This window comes from Poecilia mexicana, unplaced genomic scaffold (genome assembly GCF_051168715.1).
Source record: "Poecilia mexicana isolate PSO_F unplaced genomic scaffold, ASM5116871v1 scaffold_21, whole genome shotgun sequence".
Taxonomy (NCBI): Eukaryota; Metazoa; Chordata; class Actinopteri; order Cyprinodontiformes; family Poeciliidae; genus Poecilia; species Poecilia mexicana.
In genome coordinates, this window is record NW_028263390.1 from 20920670 (window position 1) to 20940296 (window position 19627).

A 19627-nucleotide genomic window follows, 5' to 3' on the forward strand; every position below is an offset into this window, starting at 1 on the left:
TGTTGTCATTACAAGTCATAGTTTGATGCCCGGCATCGTTTTGCTTTGACTGGCCAGTAATAGCTAAGCTAACATTCATAGAGGTATTGATAATATCTTGGAAAATGAAGAAACATTTCTTCATTAAAAGAGAAGTTGGATTTTGGTCAAATCTTTTAAGATTTTTCACATGCTCTCACATTTTGTCACTTGATATCAACGAACTTTGATGCGTTTCATTGGGATTTCATGTGTCAGAGGAACACAGAGTAGTCCAGGACTGTGAAGTGGAGCAGAATAAACTGGTTTAGATGAACACACATTAATCTGTGCTGAACGAGAGGCACAATACAGTTTGGATGAAACCAAATTTATGCTAAGTCAGCGTTTTTTCCAAAACTGAAGCTATGCTACAACAGAACCTTTAAATGCAGGTTATGTTGGCTAAAGCAAAAATGTTTATTTATTTATACTAAAACTAAATTGCAGCCAAAACAAAAAAAATTAAGTTATTCTTAAAAAAAAACGCTTTTTGTTGCTAAAATGAGATTTATGCTAAAACAAAGTTCAGAACCTGAATTTCAGCTAAAATGAAACCAACATCTGTTGTGGCTTTTTTTTTTTTGATGCTTAGCAGCATTAGCTATTATATTTTATTTTTTTCTGACCCATCTAGGTCACCGTAGGTTGCAGCTCCTTGATTTGCTAAATAGTTACTAATTCTGGCATATTATGCCTGCACTTCTTTTCAAAGACAAATATCTTCTTATTTAATTAGTGGTAGTTTATAATTATGCTATCTGCTTCTTTAGTCAAATAAAATGCTGCAATTAAGAGAAAATAAATGTAAATATAATTATTAGAGCTACTTTTGATTAGTGAGTTTAGACATTTGTGTTATTTGAATGTTTCGAAGCTGAAGGAGTTTAATGTTTAGGGGAGTTTAGATTGTTTTGTGCTCATTTAGAGCCGAAAGGTTTGGCAGTCAGATCAGAATCCCCCAATCCAGCACATCACTGCCTGGCGTGGACCTTTTTAAAGACTCACTGGCTCGCTTTGCAACCCAGAAACCCATAAATCAATCCCCCCTTCCTTTGACGCAGCCTTTCATTTCCCGTCTCTCTTGGCAGCACACGCAGCGCGTGGTGTCCATGTCGAGGGAGGTGGAGGAGATGAGACGGTCCTTTGAGGAGAAGCTGCGGACGTTCAGCCAGGCCCAGGCTCAGTTTGAGCAGGAGAAGAAAGCGGCTCTGGAGGAGCTCAAGGCTCAGCACAGGCAGGAGATCCAGGAGCTCCTCCGCAGCCACCAGAGCCAGAATGCAAACTACAGCAAAGACCAGGAGAAACTGGGGCAGCTGCACAAAGCCGAGGTAACGCACCGCTAACTTCTGAGAAACGGCTCAACCTGCTGGCCTCGGTGTGCTGTAGGTTAAACTGGAAGTTTGTGATGCGGAAGAACTCATCCGCTGCAAAAACACAAAATCTTACCAAGGATTTTTGGTTCAGTTTCTAGTGCAGATATCTTAGTTCATTGAAGTGAAACTAAATTAACCCTCAGGCAACATTCCAGCAAGACATGGGAGGTTTTTTTTTAAATCCATAATTCCTTAACATTGATTTAAAAAGTACTAGTTCCACTGGCAGATTATTTCACTCATAACATTGGAAAAATGTCTTAATGTATGTAAAATAATCTGCCAGTGGATTAAGTATTTTCTTTATTAACTTAAATTTCCACCAGACACCAGACCAAAAATACCAGATAAGATTATGTGTTTATGCAGTATAATTACTTCAAAAATTATACAGAAACACAAAATCTTACCAAGTATTTTTGGTTCAGTTTCAAGTTCAAATATCTTATTTTAGTCTTATTTCAAAGACACGAACTTCCCAGTGACTCTTCAGCCAGACATAAGGGCTTGTTTTAGGTCAATAGTTCCTTAATGGATGAAAAGTCCTTGTTCCATTGGAAATGGTGACGTTTCCCAGTGAAATCCACTGTTCCAGCTTTAGGTTTACAGTTCAGATGGCAGAAACGGTTAATGAGTGTCGCTGTGCTGCAGGTGGAGTCTCTGGCGGAGCGGGTGGAGGAGCTGAAACAGGACAAGAAGAGGCTGGTGGACGAATACGAAGCCAAACTCAGCAAGGTACGGCCAGCATTGAGTCCAGCACACCATGGATGAGAGGTTTTCCCCCTGCCAACTAATAACAGTGATTCATGGGGTTAATCTCAACACGGAGCTGAATTTAGTGATTCCATAATGAATCTGGCTGGAGCTGCTTCATACTAGATGATGAATCCTTCACTCAATGTACTTTTATTTGGGTTCATTTGTAGAACATTTGTAAACTGAGTTTAGCTTACCCTCCTGTTAGATCATTATGCTCTAAATGTAGTAGCTTTGTGCTTTATTGACCAAAGTAAATATGAGTTTAAAGGCCTAAACTTGGTTCATATAATCAGATGACTGGTAAGAATGAGCTGCTAGTGAGTTTTTATTGATTTATCTGGCAAGCAATGACAGAAAACCTCTACATTTTAACAAGAGTATTTTACTACAAAAGCACTCCACGCCGATCTAATGTGACTGGCAGTGATGATGCACACCAGATTAAACGCTTAGTACAAACTTGTTTAGATTTAAATGGTGCGTCCTAGTCAAAGATACAGAGGCGCTTTTATTACTGGCAGCCAGATAAAGTGACTCACTAGAGAATTTTATTTTAAGAGGCTCAAGAATAGAATTAAGTCAATATTTCTTAATATTGATGAAAAAGTACGAATTGTAATGACAGATTATTTAAGTTATATATTATTACAAGTCAGTTTTCGCATATCTTAAGCGAAAAAATCTGACAATGGAATAAATTGGCTTAGAACAAGCTCATATATCCTGCTGAGTTAGTTTTGTCCTACTTTAAGTGTACCAAGATATTTTCACTGAAACTAAACCAGAAATGCTTCGTAGTTTTTGCGGGAGTTTTACGTCTGGCTCCGTTTTCTGCTTTGTTCTCCAGGCTCAAGCGTTTTACGAACGCGAGCTGGAGGCCATGAAGCGAACCCAGCAGCTGACGGCCGACAACCTGCTGGCGTGGAAGCGGACCGAGGCCGAGCTGCGGCGGGAGTTCCAGACGCAGGAGGCGGCGCTCCAGAAAACGCTGGGGAAGCTGCGGGCCGAGCTGGCCCGCGTGACGGACGAGGCTCGGGAAAACCGCGAGAAGTCTCACAAGCTGCAGGCGGCGCTCGGCACGGCAGAGGGCTCCATCAAGGTGAGTGGGACGGACGCAACGTGGAGGCGGTTTCCATGGTTTCACCTCCTGTGGCCATTTATGGACCAGCAGGGATGTTGGGCTGGTGCCAGGATTTAGTTTTCCTCCAAACATGGAAAATATGAAACGAAAGAGACGGGAGAAATGTTTACCGTCCATCATCCATCCAACACAATTTCATATTTATTAAAATTTGTAGCTAATATTTTAACATCAATCCTTTGTAACAGCTTGTTTATCCTTAACTAACTTCTATAATGAAAGTAAGATAATCTATAAGATGCAGATCTATACATGATCAAATCTGACAAGTTGCTACTGAACTAAAATAAACTCAAACTTCTCCAGACTCTGTGCACTAAACCTTAAACTTCTAACAGGTGCAAAGTGTCGGCTGCTCTAATTTATCCGACACTCTCTAATCGTCCCTCCAGGAGCGTTTAAGTATCTGGCAGTTTTGGATTCAAGGCGGCCTTTAGTTTTATTTCCACAGGTTAATGCTTCTGGTCCAAACAACGCAGCAGCAGGCACAGAAAGTTATTAACTTGAAGCTTTTACAACTGAATGCAGCTGTTTCCCTCCATGCTGGAGCCTAAAGGAGAACAAAAAACAGCTGGTGCTTCCACTAGCAGCTCAGTGGAAACTACATATAAACTAATGTGCATTTTTCATGTATTATGACTAAAATACCACATGACATTATCATGATAATTGCACAACAATTGAAAACAAATACAGAAAGAATACATAATATAATCTAAAACAGTACCTCAAGTATTCCCAGTCTGCTAAATATTAATACAAATTTAGCAATAATAAAATATTTACAAAAATAGTTATTTTTATTATTGTGGAAAGGTGTTAGATTTACATATGAGACTGTCTGACATTAACAGTAATAAAATGTTTTTAAAATGCTGAATTTATTGATTAATGTTCTAATAAATTTATGTTTTTATATATTGTTTATTACTATGCTTAATGTGCTCCTGTTTATTGTTTGAATTACAGTTATTGGTGGAAAGGAAAAAGAGGAAATGAAACTGCTGTGTCTTCACCCCCTTCAAAATAAGAGCATGAATGTAAAAGTCTGAGTATTTGAAGAGTTTGAATTTGACAGTCGATAATCAAAACTTCAACACAGCTTTAAACTTTATTTATTTATAATAGTCCTTAAATCTAAAACCAGAATTAGTTCTATACTAATTTACTAAAGCACTACTTAGAAAAGCACTAATGCATTTACTAACTTAGTGCTTTACCAAGTTCTTAGTGCTAATTTAATTAATATTCATTAATTAATTGGTACTAATTGGCATTAAATGAGTGCTAATTAGTAAAGCATAGTTTTGTGATTACTAACTTAGTGCTTTACTAATTTACTAAACTGGACTAATTTAGTAAATTTGTCTAATTTTAAAGTAAATTAGTGCTTTAGAATTTAGGGGAAGCTACTTTTTAAAAATATTTTTAAAGTTAGCATAAGCGCTAATCAAAGAAAAATTACTTTGCTACTAGCAAGTTAGCAGCATTTAATAACAGCAACTAACAATTTAAACCATATTTAACCATATTTGGTTTTATAAAATTTTATAAAATTTAAAAGGTTATGAAGCAAATGAAAAACACACTCAGTGTTTTCTCTCCAACTCTTCTGTTTAATCAAACAACTTCAACCTGACAATATGTTTCCATTCTGATGCCTTCAAGCTAAATTTGGATAAATATTACTGTCTTCAGCACAATCAGATTAAATCGTGTAAGAACCAGCTGCATGATTGTTTGGTGAGGATTTGTTCCTGCTTCCAGAGTTTTGATGTCTTTAAGGTCTTTTGAGGGGATTCCCCACTGAAAGTAAAGCTGACAAGAGCTTCAGGGGAATCGGTGAAGTGGGTCTGGTTTGTTTGTAGTCTGATTACACAGAAGGTGGTAAGAGGTCCTCCCTTTGCAGAGTTACCAAGAATAAGATCAAGGTCAGCAGAAACTGCTGCGTGCCTCAGGTTATTAGTTTCATTTAATTATCAGCGCAATTAACCGTAACCCAGATAAAGAAGAGTCAACAAAGCAGAAAGCTTGAAACTGACTTTACTTGATAGAAACACATCTGATTGTTTCACACATTGAGTGTTTGGTGGGTTAATATCTGAATAATCTCTAAATAAAACTGTGAGCAGATCTCTCCATCCTTCAGTTACATGGTTGGGAAATAATAGATTTATATTTAATCTTCACTTTAAGTGTTTTAATATGTGGATGAGGAGCATTTTATTCCTTCATTAAGATTCAAAGTTCCTTTACTTTTCCACATTATCACATTACAAACACAAACTTCAGCCTATTTTACCAGGTTTTTTTAGCAATAAATGAAATGGTGTCACATGAGAAAGTATTATTCTGTTGTAATGACAATAAACTTAAACCTAAACTACAGATTCACTGATTCAGTGACGTCTAATCACAAAAAAGCTAAATATTAACTTAAATTCACATTTTTATCAACAAGAATAATGAAAACCATCTGTCATTTTCATTCCACTTCACTTCTATGCTCCACTTTGTGTTGGTCTGTAAACTTCTAATAAAATCCATTAAAGTTTGCTGTATGAATATTTTGTAGATGCAAGAAGCATAAATATGGAAAAAACTCATCAGGCATCAACTGAACTCCAACTTTAAACAACGTTTTCCTGTTCTCAGCTTACCGCTCCAGTGTTCTGTCTTCCTCCTTTAGCTCATGATGAAGTGGGCAAATCTTCAGAGAAATGCAAGCAAATGATCGCTCGGAGTAACTCAGACAGACGTAATTAATGGCTGACTGTTCACAAGCTACTGCGGGAACGTGCTCGCCAAAAATTACAAATTTTCCCCAGAGTGAAATACACCAGTGACGCTGTGCTAAATTGCTGCTGTCACTGTCTTCGGACTAAATATTTCGCTCTCGAGAAAAGCTGGTCCAAGTTGGCTGACAGAGGCTTTTCCCCGCAAGACAAAAGCAATTAATCATGAGTTTCTGAATTTAAATGTAAAAATCAGAGAGCTTCTGTGGGGGTTTAGGGTGAGGCTGAACTTAACTCCGTCTATTTGGATTAAATGGTAAAAACTAAAGAACACCTGAAGTTTGACTTCAGGCAGTTTTCTCACCTCAGGAGGTTTCATCCGTACATTTCCATTCAGGGATTTTACTTCTTACACCTGAAGCTTCAGCATTTATATCGTCACTGAAAACACTTTTATTAAGGCTGCAACTGTTATTTTATTGATCAATTATTCTGACAATTACTCGATTAATCAGATATTTTTAAAATCTGATTCATTCTAAATCCTCAAAATGTGCAGCTTATTTTATTCCAGATATGCATTTCTGATACTGCATTTAATATGGTTAAGGTGTTAAAAATCTGCACAATGTGCCACTTTTAGAACCGATTAATCAATGAATCACTAGAATAATCGATTACTAATTAACTGAGAACATATCCTAATTGAAGTGCAAAAACGCTTGGAATGACTCATTTTGTCTCGGAACTAACATACAAGTAACTTTTCAACTTGTTTTAAGTCAATAATTTATTAATACTCATAAAAAAATGTCTGGTTCCAACAAACAAAACCATAACGAATCGACAGCAGGAGCCACATTTAAGGTGTTAAGGTTGATGAATCCTGATTGTTTCTTTCCCTGCATCGGTTTGTTTCCACTTCCCCTCCAAGCAGGTTTACTCCTAAACCTCGTCTTTATCCCGTCTCATCCTCTTGTTCTGCTTGCTTTCCACAAAACAGAGCAGGGTTTTAGTCAACAGAGGAGCTATTTTTGTGAGCCCTTTAAAGATTTGCTGGCTCAGTAGGCTCAAATGAGCATTGAGAGAAGAGAAAAGAGACGCAGGCCGGATTTTAGGCCTTTTTGGATCCAAGAGGAAGGAAACCGAGGATCGATGTGGCATTAAGCAACTTTATGTTTCTCTTTGAGCACAAAGGTTGTGAAAGGACAAAGGGATTTACTGCAGGACTAAGAGAAGAGTGGTGTTTAATTAAACTAACTGCAGACATCAGCTTTTTAACTAAGCAAATAACTAAAGGATACCTGAAGCGTTGCAGAAGAATCAAAAGGCTTGTTGCTGTTTGAGGTGAAGCAACCAGGCCTGAAACAACAAAAGATGTAATAAAGTCCAGATACATCCGAGTTCAGCTCTATAAGCGTTCATCCCTTCATGCATAAAACGGGTCACTTTATCCAGTTTAGAAACACACATTCAAACTAGTTTTTAGTTCATTTGAACTCACTTTTTGTTCAAAGTGGACATAGATTAAAACAAAGTATTCATCTTTTACCAATCATATCTTTTAGTGTCTATTAAATTTCACTTTAAATAGTAACAACTTTTACCTGTTGCCACCCAAACTGCTTTGAATTGGTTTATTAAACTAAATATAGCAAACATTTTCAGAGAAAGTGACCCAAATGCTGTTATTGTTGCTGAAAATAGTAAGATTTTATTTTAAAAACCTGCATTGGCTGAACAAGCACCTTAACACAAGAGCTTTACATGTGCTATCATTCAGAGACTAAATTTACACCATGACAAGTGGAAAAACTTCCAAGAAGTCAGAAATCTGATAAAAAAAATTATGTCCAATTTATAAAAACTTTTAAAGAGAAACTCTTTATATTAAAATGCTTATAACTGCCCATTTTAAGAGTAAAAACAACAAACTGCATTAATACGGACAGTAGAAAACCGTCTTGGCATCATAGCAGAAGCTAATATTCACTGTTTTTCCAATCTTTGGCATCAGCCAATCAGCACCAAGGGGGAAAAATGCTGCTCCTCTATTGGCTGCCTTTCAGCGTCCAAAGCTGCATTTCCTTTAAAACATTTTAGACAATCTGAACGAAAAGCCAGGAGGTGGAACAGTTTAAAGTTACGTTGTACAGCCAGGGCTCCGCTGTAATAAACTGTGATTTTCCTAAGAGTTTTCAGACCGGGGCTTCGTAACGGATAATGGATGCCTGTTTCAAACGGTACGTCTGGTATCAATCCATAAATCTGTAGTAGATTTCTACTACAAATCTTGTAGAGATTATAGCAACCAGTACTTGACCAGATTCCCTCCAAACCTGGAGTTAGAAATTCACCAAAATCAAACCGACTCCATTTCTGTCTGGATGTTTCACCCAGCAAAACTCACCACAGAAATGTGACAATAAACATTTAAAAAGACAAAAATAATTTTTTTTTGTGGCTCACATGTGAACTCTTGCAGGGAGAAGCTGCAGCTACGTTCGTCGTCTCAAACGGAGGTCAGCTTGCTCACACTCCTGCACCCAGGAAGTGTAATTGGTGTGACTCCTCAGTGGGTCTCGTCATTCTGGGGCTCCTTTGTCTTAGCCGCGGCTGTGGTAATTAGCTTTTAGGCAGGCTGCTTGGCGCGACTCGGAGATGTGAAATTACCTCTCATGAGTTTCTGAGTCGCATAACTTCTACCCTGCATGCGTGTCGATTTGCATTGTTCCCTGAAGTCTGCTCCTTATTAATTGAACAGCAGTTGGGATTTAAATCCCTGATCCTCAGTATTAAAAATATGCCAGCAATATGTTTTGTTCTGTAAGCTGAAAACGGCTGAAATGATTAGTCGTGTTAATCGTGATTGATCAGTAGTTGAAACAATTATCAGCTAATTTAGTAATTGATTAATCGTTAACTCTAAAAAAGGGAATTTGCTGAAAAAAATGGCATATTTAAAGCAGTAATTAGCCAAAATTGTACAATACACACACATTTCGACTTAATTTTAAAACACCTTTTTGTGTAAATATGTTTTCCAGTTTTAGTTTAATTTTGTTCAAAGTCACCGAAGGAAGGCTATGTTGTTGCATTTTCAGCTATATAATGAAAGAAATCATCGTTGCGTAATAAAAAGCTAAAGAGGTTTGATGAAAAATCTGCACATTGTGCCATTTTATTTTAATTTGACTGTCAGAATAATCAAAAGAATAATAGATTAGTAACCTAATCATTAGTTGCATCCCTGGTCCGTTGTGTTTATAATACAAGTTTTCACCGATATTGTTTTTAAATAATCATGTGGATTAGATGAACAGGCTGTTTCCTTCATTTCAGGAGCTGCAGGATTTAATTTGCTCCTGCTAATCGTCACAGATGTCTGTGGAGGTATCGGGAGCAAAATGTAGGCTCGCAGGCAGGAGCCAGATGGATAGGAGACAAATACAAGTTTATTTATTTACAAACGGAACAAAATGAATCTGCTCCTATAAATAACAGATGGTTCTGGCAGCTAAAAGTTGATGCAGGAAATGCAGCAAACAGAACGTGACACAAAATGAGCCGAGCAGAAGAAAGAATGGAAGAAACGAGCTGATGTCGTGTCACAAAATAAACTTTGATTTAATGTTTAAATTACTTCCTGGTTGAGTGTTAATACTCGGCTCTAAGGACGTCAACATCAAATCTGAATTTGGATCCTAAAGTTAATATCAGTAAAAATCCGTTCTTTACATTAACTCACCTTATTAGAGCTAAAATACAATGTTTTGAGCGTTTTTGTATCTCCTCTCCAGCAGAAATTTACATTTAAGACTTTTTAAGACAGTAAGTTTTAAACATTTTAAGACTCACTGTCTTAAATGCTTAATTTTCATAATGAAAATTAAGTGAGCTCACAATTATGCATGAAAAAATGCATTGATCTGCTGATTTTGCATGAATTCCCGTGATTGAGGAATATCGCAAAAAACTGCGATACAAGTCTTGAATTTAATTCACAATGGTCTTAAAGAGGTTTTAACAAGTTTTAAATGTACTTTTGTGTAATGATACAAGTCCTAAATTTTACTCAGAATGGTTTTAGAGGTCTTAAAAAGTCTTAAATGTATGTTTCTATCACAATACAGGTCTTAAATTTAATTCACAATGGTCTTAGAAATGTCTTGACAAGTTTTAAAAGTACATTTCTGTTGCGATACATGTTAAGTTTAACTCATAATGGTCTTAAATAGGTCTTAAAACATCTTAAATATACATTACCATTGTGGTACAGGTCTTAAATTTGATTCATAATGGTCTTAAAGAGGTCTTTAAAAGTCTTAAACTTGAGTTTGTGAAACCCTGGGTGAGGTTTTTGCACTAATAGATAATTAGTTGATCAATATACCCACATTGGAGGAATAAAAGCTTCATCCTTTCTCTGGAAATTACACCAGAAGACAAGAGTTGTCGAAGGAAGCCCTGTCTTTTATTTTCTATTTTAAGTCATCTGCACCGTTTAAGTTTTCTTGCATTGTTTTGACTCTTCTCCAGGACTTAACCAAGCAGCTGGATGAAGTGACCCAGAACTCCGAGATCATAGAGATCCGTCAGAAAGAGGCAGAGTGTGAGCTGGAGGCAGCCAGAGACCGGGTTCAGCAGCAGGCCACGGAAATACTCCTCAAAGCCAGTAAGAACCTAAACGTCATCCCCTCTCCTCGCTTCTCGTCACGCTGGCAGTCGCAGAAACTCATCAGACATCAACTAACAGCTCCTCTTGTCTCGTCTGAGGCATCACAGCCCAAAACGTTTTAAAGTTATGGCTGCATATCAAAGCTAATGGCGTTCCCTGTCCCTAAAAGGCAGTGGGGCTCTGCACTTTGAGTCGATCCAGTTTAAGCAACACAATCTAATTTAACAACTCGTCTATGATTTTCTCTTTTGCTGCAACTATATTGTAAAAACATTACAGTCTGATGCATGTGAGCCGTCTGAGTTCGTTAGAGCAGAATAACATTCGCCTCATTAGCGTCATGAGCTCCTAAAGTCTGATTAGAAAAATGTTTTTCCGCCAAAGCTGCTTGGGATCCGGCCGGCGAATGGAGCTCAGAGGGCACATGGAGGGCGTTTTACAGAGAAAGACACATTCTCTCAAATTTTATATGAAATGTTGAAGCTGGTTTGTTGAAATGTGGCCAGTAAAGGATGATTGGGTTATTTGGTTAAATGCAGGAAACTCTGCAGGCTGTAATTAAGTGCGTTTTCCCACCTGCCATGTTTAGTTTGTTTTAATCAAACTCCAGTCCGTTTGCATTGAAAGTCTGTTTGGTTTGCGGAGGAGTGAATACGCAATTAAACTCTGATGCAAACTCAAAATATTGTATAAAATAAGTGTTAAAATGAAAAATCTTCAGCATGTGCCCATTTTCTTGTTTGATTAATCAATTAATCCCCAAAGTTAGAATGATCAATTCTTAAAATAACGATTAGCTATATAAAATGTTTATTTTCTTATTTGAAAATAGTTAATTAATTATGGTTTTTTGCATTTCCTTTTTTTTACGTCTTTAATATTGTATACAAAAACAGTTTAAGTGGTTAAATAAAAAAATCTGCAAAATGTTCAAATTTTTTTATTCAGTTAATTGATTGTCAGAATAGAATAATCGATTCCTAAAATAATTGTCAGCTTTATAAAATGCTTATTTTTATATTTGAAAACAGTAGTTAATTATTAGGGGGAGGGAGATTGCATTAAAATTATTACATAAAATAAGCTTACATGGTTAAACAAAAAGAAAATGTTTAAATCTGATTAATCGTCACTGTAGAATAATCGTTAACGATGTTTTTCTTTTTAGGAATGTCTATTTTCTTATTTAAACGGATTTAATTATTAGGGTTTTTTTGTTTTTGTAATTAACAGGCTTTTTTACATAATTTTAGTGTTGTATAAAATAAACTTAAGTGGTTAAAAGTAAAATCTGCAGAATTTTGTTTATCCAATTAATCGTCAGAACATAATAATTGATTCCTAAAATAATCGTTTGTTATGTAGCTGTGTTGATCTGTAACATTTCTCTCAGGCCAGATAAGCAGCCTGCAGGCCACCCAGATGACCCAGGAAGCCGCCATCAGGGACCTGGACAACGAGCGCAGCCGCCTGAAGGACAAGGTGCTGCGGATGGAGGAAGAGAGGGAGGCCCTGCAGAGCCAGAGCAAAGCGCTGGAAGAACGACACAAACAGCAGATCCAGTCCCTGGAGAAGGTCTGTGTGTTTGCTTAGTATTCATGCAAGGCTGGAAGTTACTGTTATGAATAACTAGAAGCTGATCAGGATGCTGAGGCTGAGCCGTTCTGCAGACTGTAGGGAAGCTGAACAACAGTCGGCATGTTGCTGTTTGAATGCAGAGCTGTATCAGATTAATTCTGCTACTGTATGCTAATAGGATGAGGATGCAGTGTGACACAGCAGCTCAGTTTGATGGGAATCAACATAATCTCTGAAACATTCAGAAGAATAAATTCACTTTTTACTTACAGGTTCCTCAGCTGGGCGAGGCTAGCTAGCTACTTAGTGAGAGGAGGAGGTAAAGAACCTCATGGGTGGGTGGATGGGTGGATGGATGGGTGGATGGGTGGGTGGATGGATGGGTGGATGGATGGGTGGATGGATGGATGGGTGGATGGATGGATGGATGGATGGATGGATGGATGGATGGATGGATGGATGGATGGATGGATGGATGGATGGATGGATTCTCATGTCATGGGTTGAATGAATTGAACTTTATCATTGCGGTGAAACCAGGTTAGATTTACTTTTTGTGTAAAATAATTTAGTAGCTTCATGTTCTTCTAACTCTGGTGTCCATTTCATTTTTTTAATCCTATTTATTTATATTTGTTTTACACAAGTGTAATTCATTCAGCCGTGTTTAAATTACTATCTGTTCTCTCAGTTTACATTCACTCTCTTTATTCGCTAAGATTTACTTCCAATATTAGGTCTGTTGCAGATAAACTGTAGTAATTTTCTGCAATGTTGAATTCAATGCAACAAAAGTTCAAACTGTTTGGCTGCGAAGCCTGTCGATCACAGCTTTAAACAAACTGCGGAGCGAAAACAAAACGGGCTTCTTAAAAACAAAAAGCCTTAAAGGTCAGATGATTTGTGGAACAGTTTAGTCAGCCGGCCAAGCGCAGCAGACAGTAAATGTCAAGTGTTGCAGCTTCATGTGTGTTTTCCCATCCTTTTATCTCTGACATTTGTGCAGCGTAATCCTCTGGGAGCTGGGAGAGGTCTCCCACTGGCTGCAGCTGCTGTGAATTTCAATGCTTTCCCCAGGAAAACAGAGGATCAGCTAAACTTTACTACACTTTTCTGTCAGAGTGGCCTCCGAGGCCCACGGCTGTGGTGAATAACTGGATGTTTGCAAAGAAAATGTAAAGATATCTCAAGTTTAAGCGTAGGATTGGAACATTTTTATTATCTGAAAGAAATAAACTGCTCATTTGAGGATGTAGAAAAGTCTGTCCTGCATGTTTCAGATGTTTTCCAACAATTACTTTAGTTATCTGATTAATCGATTAATCGGATAAAAAAAATCAGCTGATTCTACAGATTTTTTTATTTAACCACTGTAGCCTTTTTATGCAATATTAGAAATATATTAAAAGATGCAAGGAAACAAATAATTAAATGTATTTTTCAAACTCAAAAATTAACATTTTATTGCCTAAAATGCACAAACACAATTTCTTTAGTGAAAACCCGATCATTTGTAGCGAAGGAAATACTTCCAACATCAACATATTAAAGTCAAACCCTTTTTGCTTTACTTAATATCTATACAGTTCAGAGCTGATCTGTTATTTTATTGATTAACTGATCAATAATTGGACTGTAAAACGTGTTTAATAGGAGATGTTTTTAACAGAACCAGGTGTTAAACAGATTTACAGACAAAGAAGAAATATTTTTATCTTAATGCAAAATGTTTATATTTTTGTACAGTTTTGGCCTAATTGCTTATTGGAGTACGTTATTATTTCAGCAAATGTTTTGAGACTGTACACTCCAGTTAACAATCTGTTACTAAATTAGTTGACGATTATTTCAATAATCGATTAATCACGATTAATCATTTCAGCCATAGTTTTAAAAGTTTCAGTCTCTATCAGAAAAACAAACAAAAAACAGAGAGATGAATGTATAAGTATGTATTGTGTTTACAGCAATTCGTTGATTGATTTACAGGCTGAAAATGGTGAAACTTTTGGCTCCTTATCTGATTTTTTACAAATCAAACTGGATTATTTTGATCTCTGTCTGTGCATCTCTCAGCTGTTTGTTGTAAAAATGATGTAAATTGTGGATTTAGTTTTTGCTTCTTTTTCTCTAGATTTTTATTCTCCATTTTCTTGCCTTACTGTTGAATCTTTGTGGTTAACTTTTTTTTGTTTCCGAGTTCTCTGCTTGTCGTCTTTTAAAAAAAAAAGCCAACTAAGCGCCCAGGAAGTTCAGGCTTTGTTGTTGCATCAAACAGAGCAGAGTTTCCCTCCTCGTCTTTGTTGCCTTCTGACCCCACAGCAGTTTGGCTCAGTTTGGCTAATTTCTCATCCCATTATCAAAGCAGCTCTTCACTTAGGAAAATAAAACCGGCTGTCATGAATTGGTTCTCGGTTATCTATACAGATACAAACCTGTTTTTACCTTCTGAAAATCTCTGCCTTTACATTTGCAGCTTTTATTTTGTAGGATGATGTTGATGTCTTGCATAAGTTGCATTGATAACTTTTAATGTGACTTTTTACGCTTAAAGTCTTGTCATCAACACAAAACTTTCCTTAATTTCAGAATAGCTGAAAATCTAATTTTCAGAGTTAAAATATAAACCTGGCGGTCTGACTGAATCTGAAACAGATGTGCTGATTTTAAGATTAACAGATTTTCTTTTTCTGTCCTCTGTCAGCTGAGCTGAAGGACATCATGTTCTGCTTGTGGCCTTTTTGGCAAGATTAAGCCAATTAAATTTTCCATTTTCCGCCATGCAATGAGAAAAACAGCTGCTTCTCTGATTAGCTCCAAATTGTATGGCCTACAGGTTACATTTTCCCCTCCGTTTCTTTTTTTTTTTTTAGCTGCTATTCATAATGTATCCGTTTTACTGACAAATTGGGTTTGGGCTGTTGCTGGGTAAAGGCTGTGCTTGTTCCTGCCCCCGTGCTTTTTGTCCATTTTGGTTGTACTGGGTGCTTAGCAACAACTTTTAATCAGTACCTTTTCATTTATCCCTCTGTGGAGTGCATTTAGATTCTTGACAGCCGTATGTAAGAGTCATTACAAACTAAAGTCAAAATTCTCACTAACGTTGGGAAATCTTCTAAGTTGTGAAGGCAAACAGGACCCAGGTTCTCACACCGCCTCATATCTTCCTTTTCTAAACATGAGAGGTTTCTGGCCTCCTCCATCAGTTTCAGTCTCCAAACTCCATCAGCTTATAAACGGCTTTAGGGCAGGGAGGGGCATTTATTGTATCGTTTATTGTCAGTTACCTTAAAAAATGTAATAAATGGTTCTTATGATCATTTTTGTCATTCTCACAGTAATACCTCAACATGTCATGATAAAACTTAAGTCCATACCACCCACCTCTACTCAACACGCATTCTTAACAAGTCTTAAATTAATTTATCCACAACTAAGGCCATAAAATGTGTGAAATTAATTTTTAAAAATAAACTTTTATTTGGCCTTAAATACATTAATCTTAAATTTTGTCGTGACTTTTTTTAACTTGTTTGTGTATTTATATCTTGTGAAATTGTTCTGTCTGGCAGTTTGAACCGTCCACAGACATTTTCACTGTGTTCTGACTCAATGCGGCTGAGGCTACTGCTAACTAGCTGCTAACATACCCTTGCTAGCTAGCTAGCGAGTGTCATGGACCAGTTGGCTGGACGATGTTTGTTTTCTCCACTGGCTTTGTTCTGTCACCAACCGATATGAGGCAAGGTGCATTCTGGGAAAGAAGATCTTCACTGTGTTGTGGTGCGAAGCCGTTCAGTGATTTATAAACTAACAGTAGTATCTTAAAGTCTATTCTCTGAGCTACAGGGAGCCAGTGTAGGGATTTTAGAACTGGTGTGATGTGCTCCATCTTCGCGAGCAGCAGCGTCTGGATCAGCTGCAGCTGACTGTGGTAATCAATGCAACATGGATGAGTTTCTAGATTTTGCTGTGACATTAGTCCTATAACCTGGGAATGTTCTTCAGGTGATAGAAGGCTGACTTTGTGACTGTCTTTATGTGACTCTGAAGGTTCAGGTCTGAGTCATCAGTAACACAGATTTCAGGCTTGATTGCTGGTTTCCAGCTGTAATAACCAGATTTTCCCCCAGTATTATTAACCCTGGTGAACCACCAGGCTAAGGTGGCAATTATAATTTAGTAATAATTATAATTATTATATTTTCAAATTTCCTGTGAACTTTAAACATTTTTAACTCATAAACTTGGCAGGCGCTGGATGAATGACGGTCCCAGCGCACCGACCACCAGGCTTGGCGAGTTTTCTGAGGGGAACCCTGAACAACTGACTTTCTTTAATTTTAAAGATCGTTCATTTTATCCAGAGATAAAATGTTCAGCTTTGTTTTTTGTTTGAGATGGAGAAAGCATGAACACAAACAGAATCAATATGGTGCTGGTCAGAGAGACGGCCTCCGATCTGCTTAAATCTGTTCATTGTGCCTTGTTGTGTTCGTCAGACCCTGCATGAGGAGAAAACGTCCCACGAGAAGGACATGAGGAGCGTGCAAGCTCACTACGAGGAAGAGGCCAGCCAGATGAAGGACAGCCAGGCCCGCGCTTTGGAGGAAGTGGCCAAGAAGCACCGAGTGACCCTGGAGAACACGCTAACCACCGCGGAGAAGGACAAGAACCGCCTGCTGGCTGTGAGTCCTCACACCGTCACACACCAGCAGGCTGACATTCACTCCTCCTCAAGGTGAAGTTACAGCGCAGAGCCAGGGAGAATCTTAAAGCGACAGCCGCGTCGTCTTCTAAATATGTTTAACCTGAACAGACAGATAATCAGGAGTGACTCAGAGAAAATACAAGCTGTCAGTCCGTCTGCTTTCTGCTGCCACTGTCTGCCAAAAGATCTGCTCCTGTCACACAATTCAGTCTGTTGATGCTGGATCTGTTTATAACTGAGTGGCTTTGTCTGCTCGGGATCAGAAGCAGCAGCTGCTGAATCCAGAGAGGCAGCAGAGGCAGCTAAGAAACTAACCTGGTTAAAGCAGAAAACTAACAGGTTTACAATAAAAAAACTAACCGGGTTAAAGCAGAAAACTAACCTGGTTAAAGCAGAAAACTAACAGGTTTACAATAAAAAAACTAACCGGGTTAAAGCAGAAAACTAACCTGGTTAAAGCAGAAAACTAACAGGTTTACAATAAAAAAACTAACCGGGTTAAAGCGGAAAACTAACCGGGTTAAAGCAGAAAACTAACCTGGTTAAAGCAGAAAACTAACAGGTTTACAATAAAAAAACTAACCGGGTTAAAGCAGAAAACTAACCTGGTTAAAGCAGAAAACTAACAGGTTTACAATAAAAAAACTAACCGGGTTAAAGCAGAAAACTAACCTGGTTAAAGCAGAAAACTAACAGGTTTACAATAAAAAACTAACCGGGTTAAAGCAGAAAACTAACAGGTTTACAATAAAAAACTAACCGGGTTAAAGCAGAAAACTAACAGGTTGACAATAAAAAAACTAACCGGGTTAAAGCAGAAAACTAACCTGGTTAAAGCAGAAAACTAACAGGTTTACAATAAAAAAACTAACCGGGTTAAAGCGGAAAACTAACCGGGTTAAAGCAGAAAACTAACCTGGTTAAAGCAGAAAACTAACAGGTTTACAATAAAAAAACTAACCGGGTTAAAGCAGAAAACTAACCTGGTTAAAGCAGAAAACTAACAGGTTTACAATAAAAAAACTAACCGGGTTAAAGCAGAAAACTAACCTGGTTAAAGCAGAAAACTAACAGGTTTACAATAAAAAACTAACCGGGTTAAAGCAGAAAACTAACAGGTTTACAATAAAAAACTAACCGGGTTAAAGCAGAAAACTAACAGGTTGACAATAAAAAACTAACCGGGTTAAAGCAGAAAACTAACAGGGTTAAAGCAGAAAACTAACAGGGTTAAAGTAGAAAACTAACAGGGTTAAAGTAGAAAACTAACCGGGTTAAAGCAGAAAACTAACCGGGTTAAAGCAGAAAACTAACAGGGTTAAAGTAGAAAACTAACCGGGTTAAAGCAGAAAACTAACAGGGTTAAAGTAGAAAACTAACCGGGTTAAAGCAGAAAACTAACAGGGTTAAAGCAGATAACTGCCATGTTTCTATATCCGTCCATCCTTACATGCATGTATGTTATATCTCCTATATTTCTCCTGCTGGAAGAAAAAGGCTTTTAAAAGTAAAATCTGCCCAGTTTGTATTTTCATCCTTGTAGCTGAGATTCTGCTGAAAACTGCTGATAAAGTTGTTCTCTGTGGGGAAGCAGCGCTTGTTAACTTATCCACAAACTCTCTGGTTTATAACAAGCCAACGTTTTTCTCCGACCCCACCATCTGCTGCAAGGGCGAAAAGCAGCCATTTAAAAAGTGGTTCCACTTGGTTGTGGAAGCTTATTAATCTGTTGTTTTTTGGAAACAAGCCTTAGAGACCGACATATTCAGTTTTGCTTGTAGTATTTGGTGTAAATTTCTAAAAGTTGCTGATTGAAATGATTAGGTCCTCTTCTCAGCATCCGGTCAGGTTCTGGAGAATCCTGTTCTTTTACATCTCAGGCCCCTATTTTACAGATATTTTGTATATTTTGGTGAGAAAAACAGATTAAAATCTGAAAAGTCTGATCAACTCTAGATTAGGAACTATGATGCTGAAGAACATTATGGCAGAGAGGAAACTGCTGCAGTTCTTTTGTGGGAGCTGTTAGCCTGGCACTGCCTTAGCCATGCTGGGGCTCTTCTTCTTCTGAGTTTTAATGGTGATGTTAGCGCCACCAGCTGGCACAACAATGTTATTACAGCATTAACTTGTCTGTTTAAAAAGTGTGCATCTATCGTCCATCCATCCATACGTACATAATAAAATTCAACTTTTCAGGTTTCCAATTCAGATTGTATAGAAAATGTGTAAAATTCATGTAATTAATGTAATCAGATTACATGACCCATTTAAATGATCTTGTTAAATGCTGTCAAAGTGATTTACTTCAGTAAAATACTTGAGACATGTGAAATCTTTCTAGTCACAGTTGTCTTAATTTAGTGGTGGAAGGATTTAAGGATTTTCTACCTCTGAGGTAAAAATGGAGATAAAATGCAAATGGAAAAGTTGTTTCCATTAAAGAACTCTGCAGATTTTTGGCTGCCAGGAAGAAATTAGTTTTTCTGGTTTTGCAGAAAGACGATGTTCAGGACTACATATTTATTTTAGCTCACCGTCATCCAAGCAACTCATTTTTTTACTGAATATAGGTCAGGAATGTATTATCGCTCCACACACACATTTAAATTCACCTTTTTCTGTCGGATT

At 37.4% G+C, this 19627-nt stretch overlaps 1 protein-coding gene across 2 annotated transcripts in view; it reads left to right on the forward strand.

The window, feature by feature from the left end:
* fam184ab (family with sequence similarity 184 member Ab) overlaps positions 1-19627 on the forward strand; it is a 123812-nt gene that overhangs the window by 56424 nt on the left and 47761 nt on the right. For both annotated transcript variants that reach the window (XM_015004394.2, XM_015004397.2), the window contains exons 4-9: positions 1110-1349; positions 2046-2129; positions 3001-3252; positions 10569-10704; positions 12101-12282; positions 16788-16973. In XM_015004394.2, coding sequence (XP_014859880.1) covers positions 1110-1349; positions 2046-2129; positions 3001-3252; positions 10569-10704; positions 12101-12282; positions 16788-16973 — 1080 coding nt within the window. The remainder of the gene's footprint in view (positions 1-1109; positions 1350-2045; positions 2130-3000; positions 3253-10568; positions 10705-12100; positions 12283-16787; positions 16974-19627) is intronic.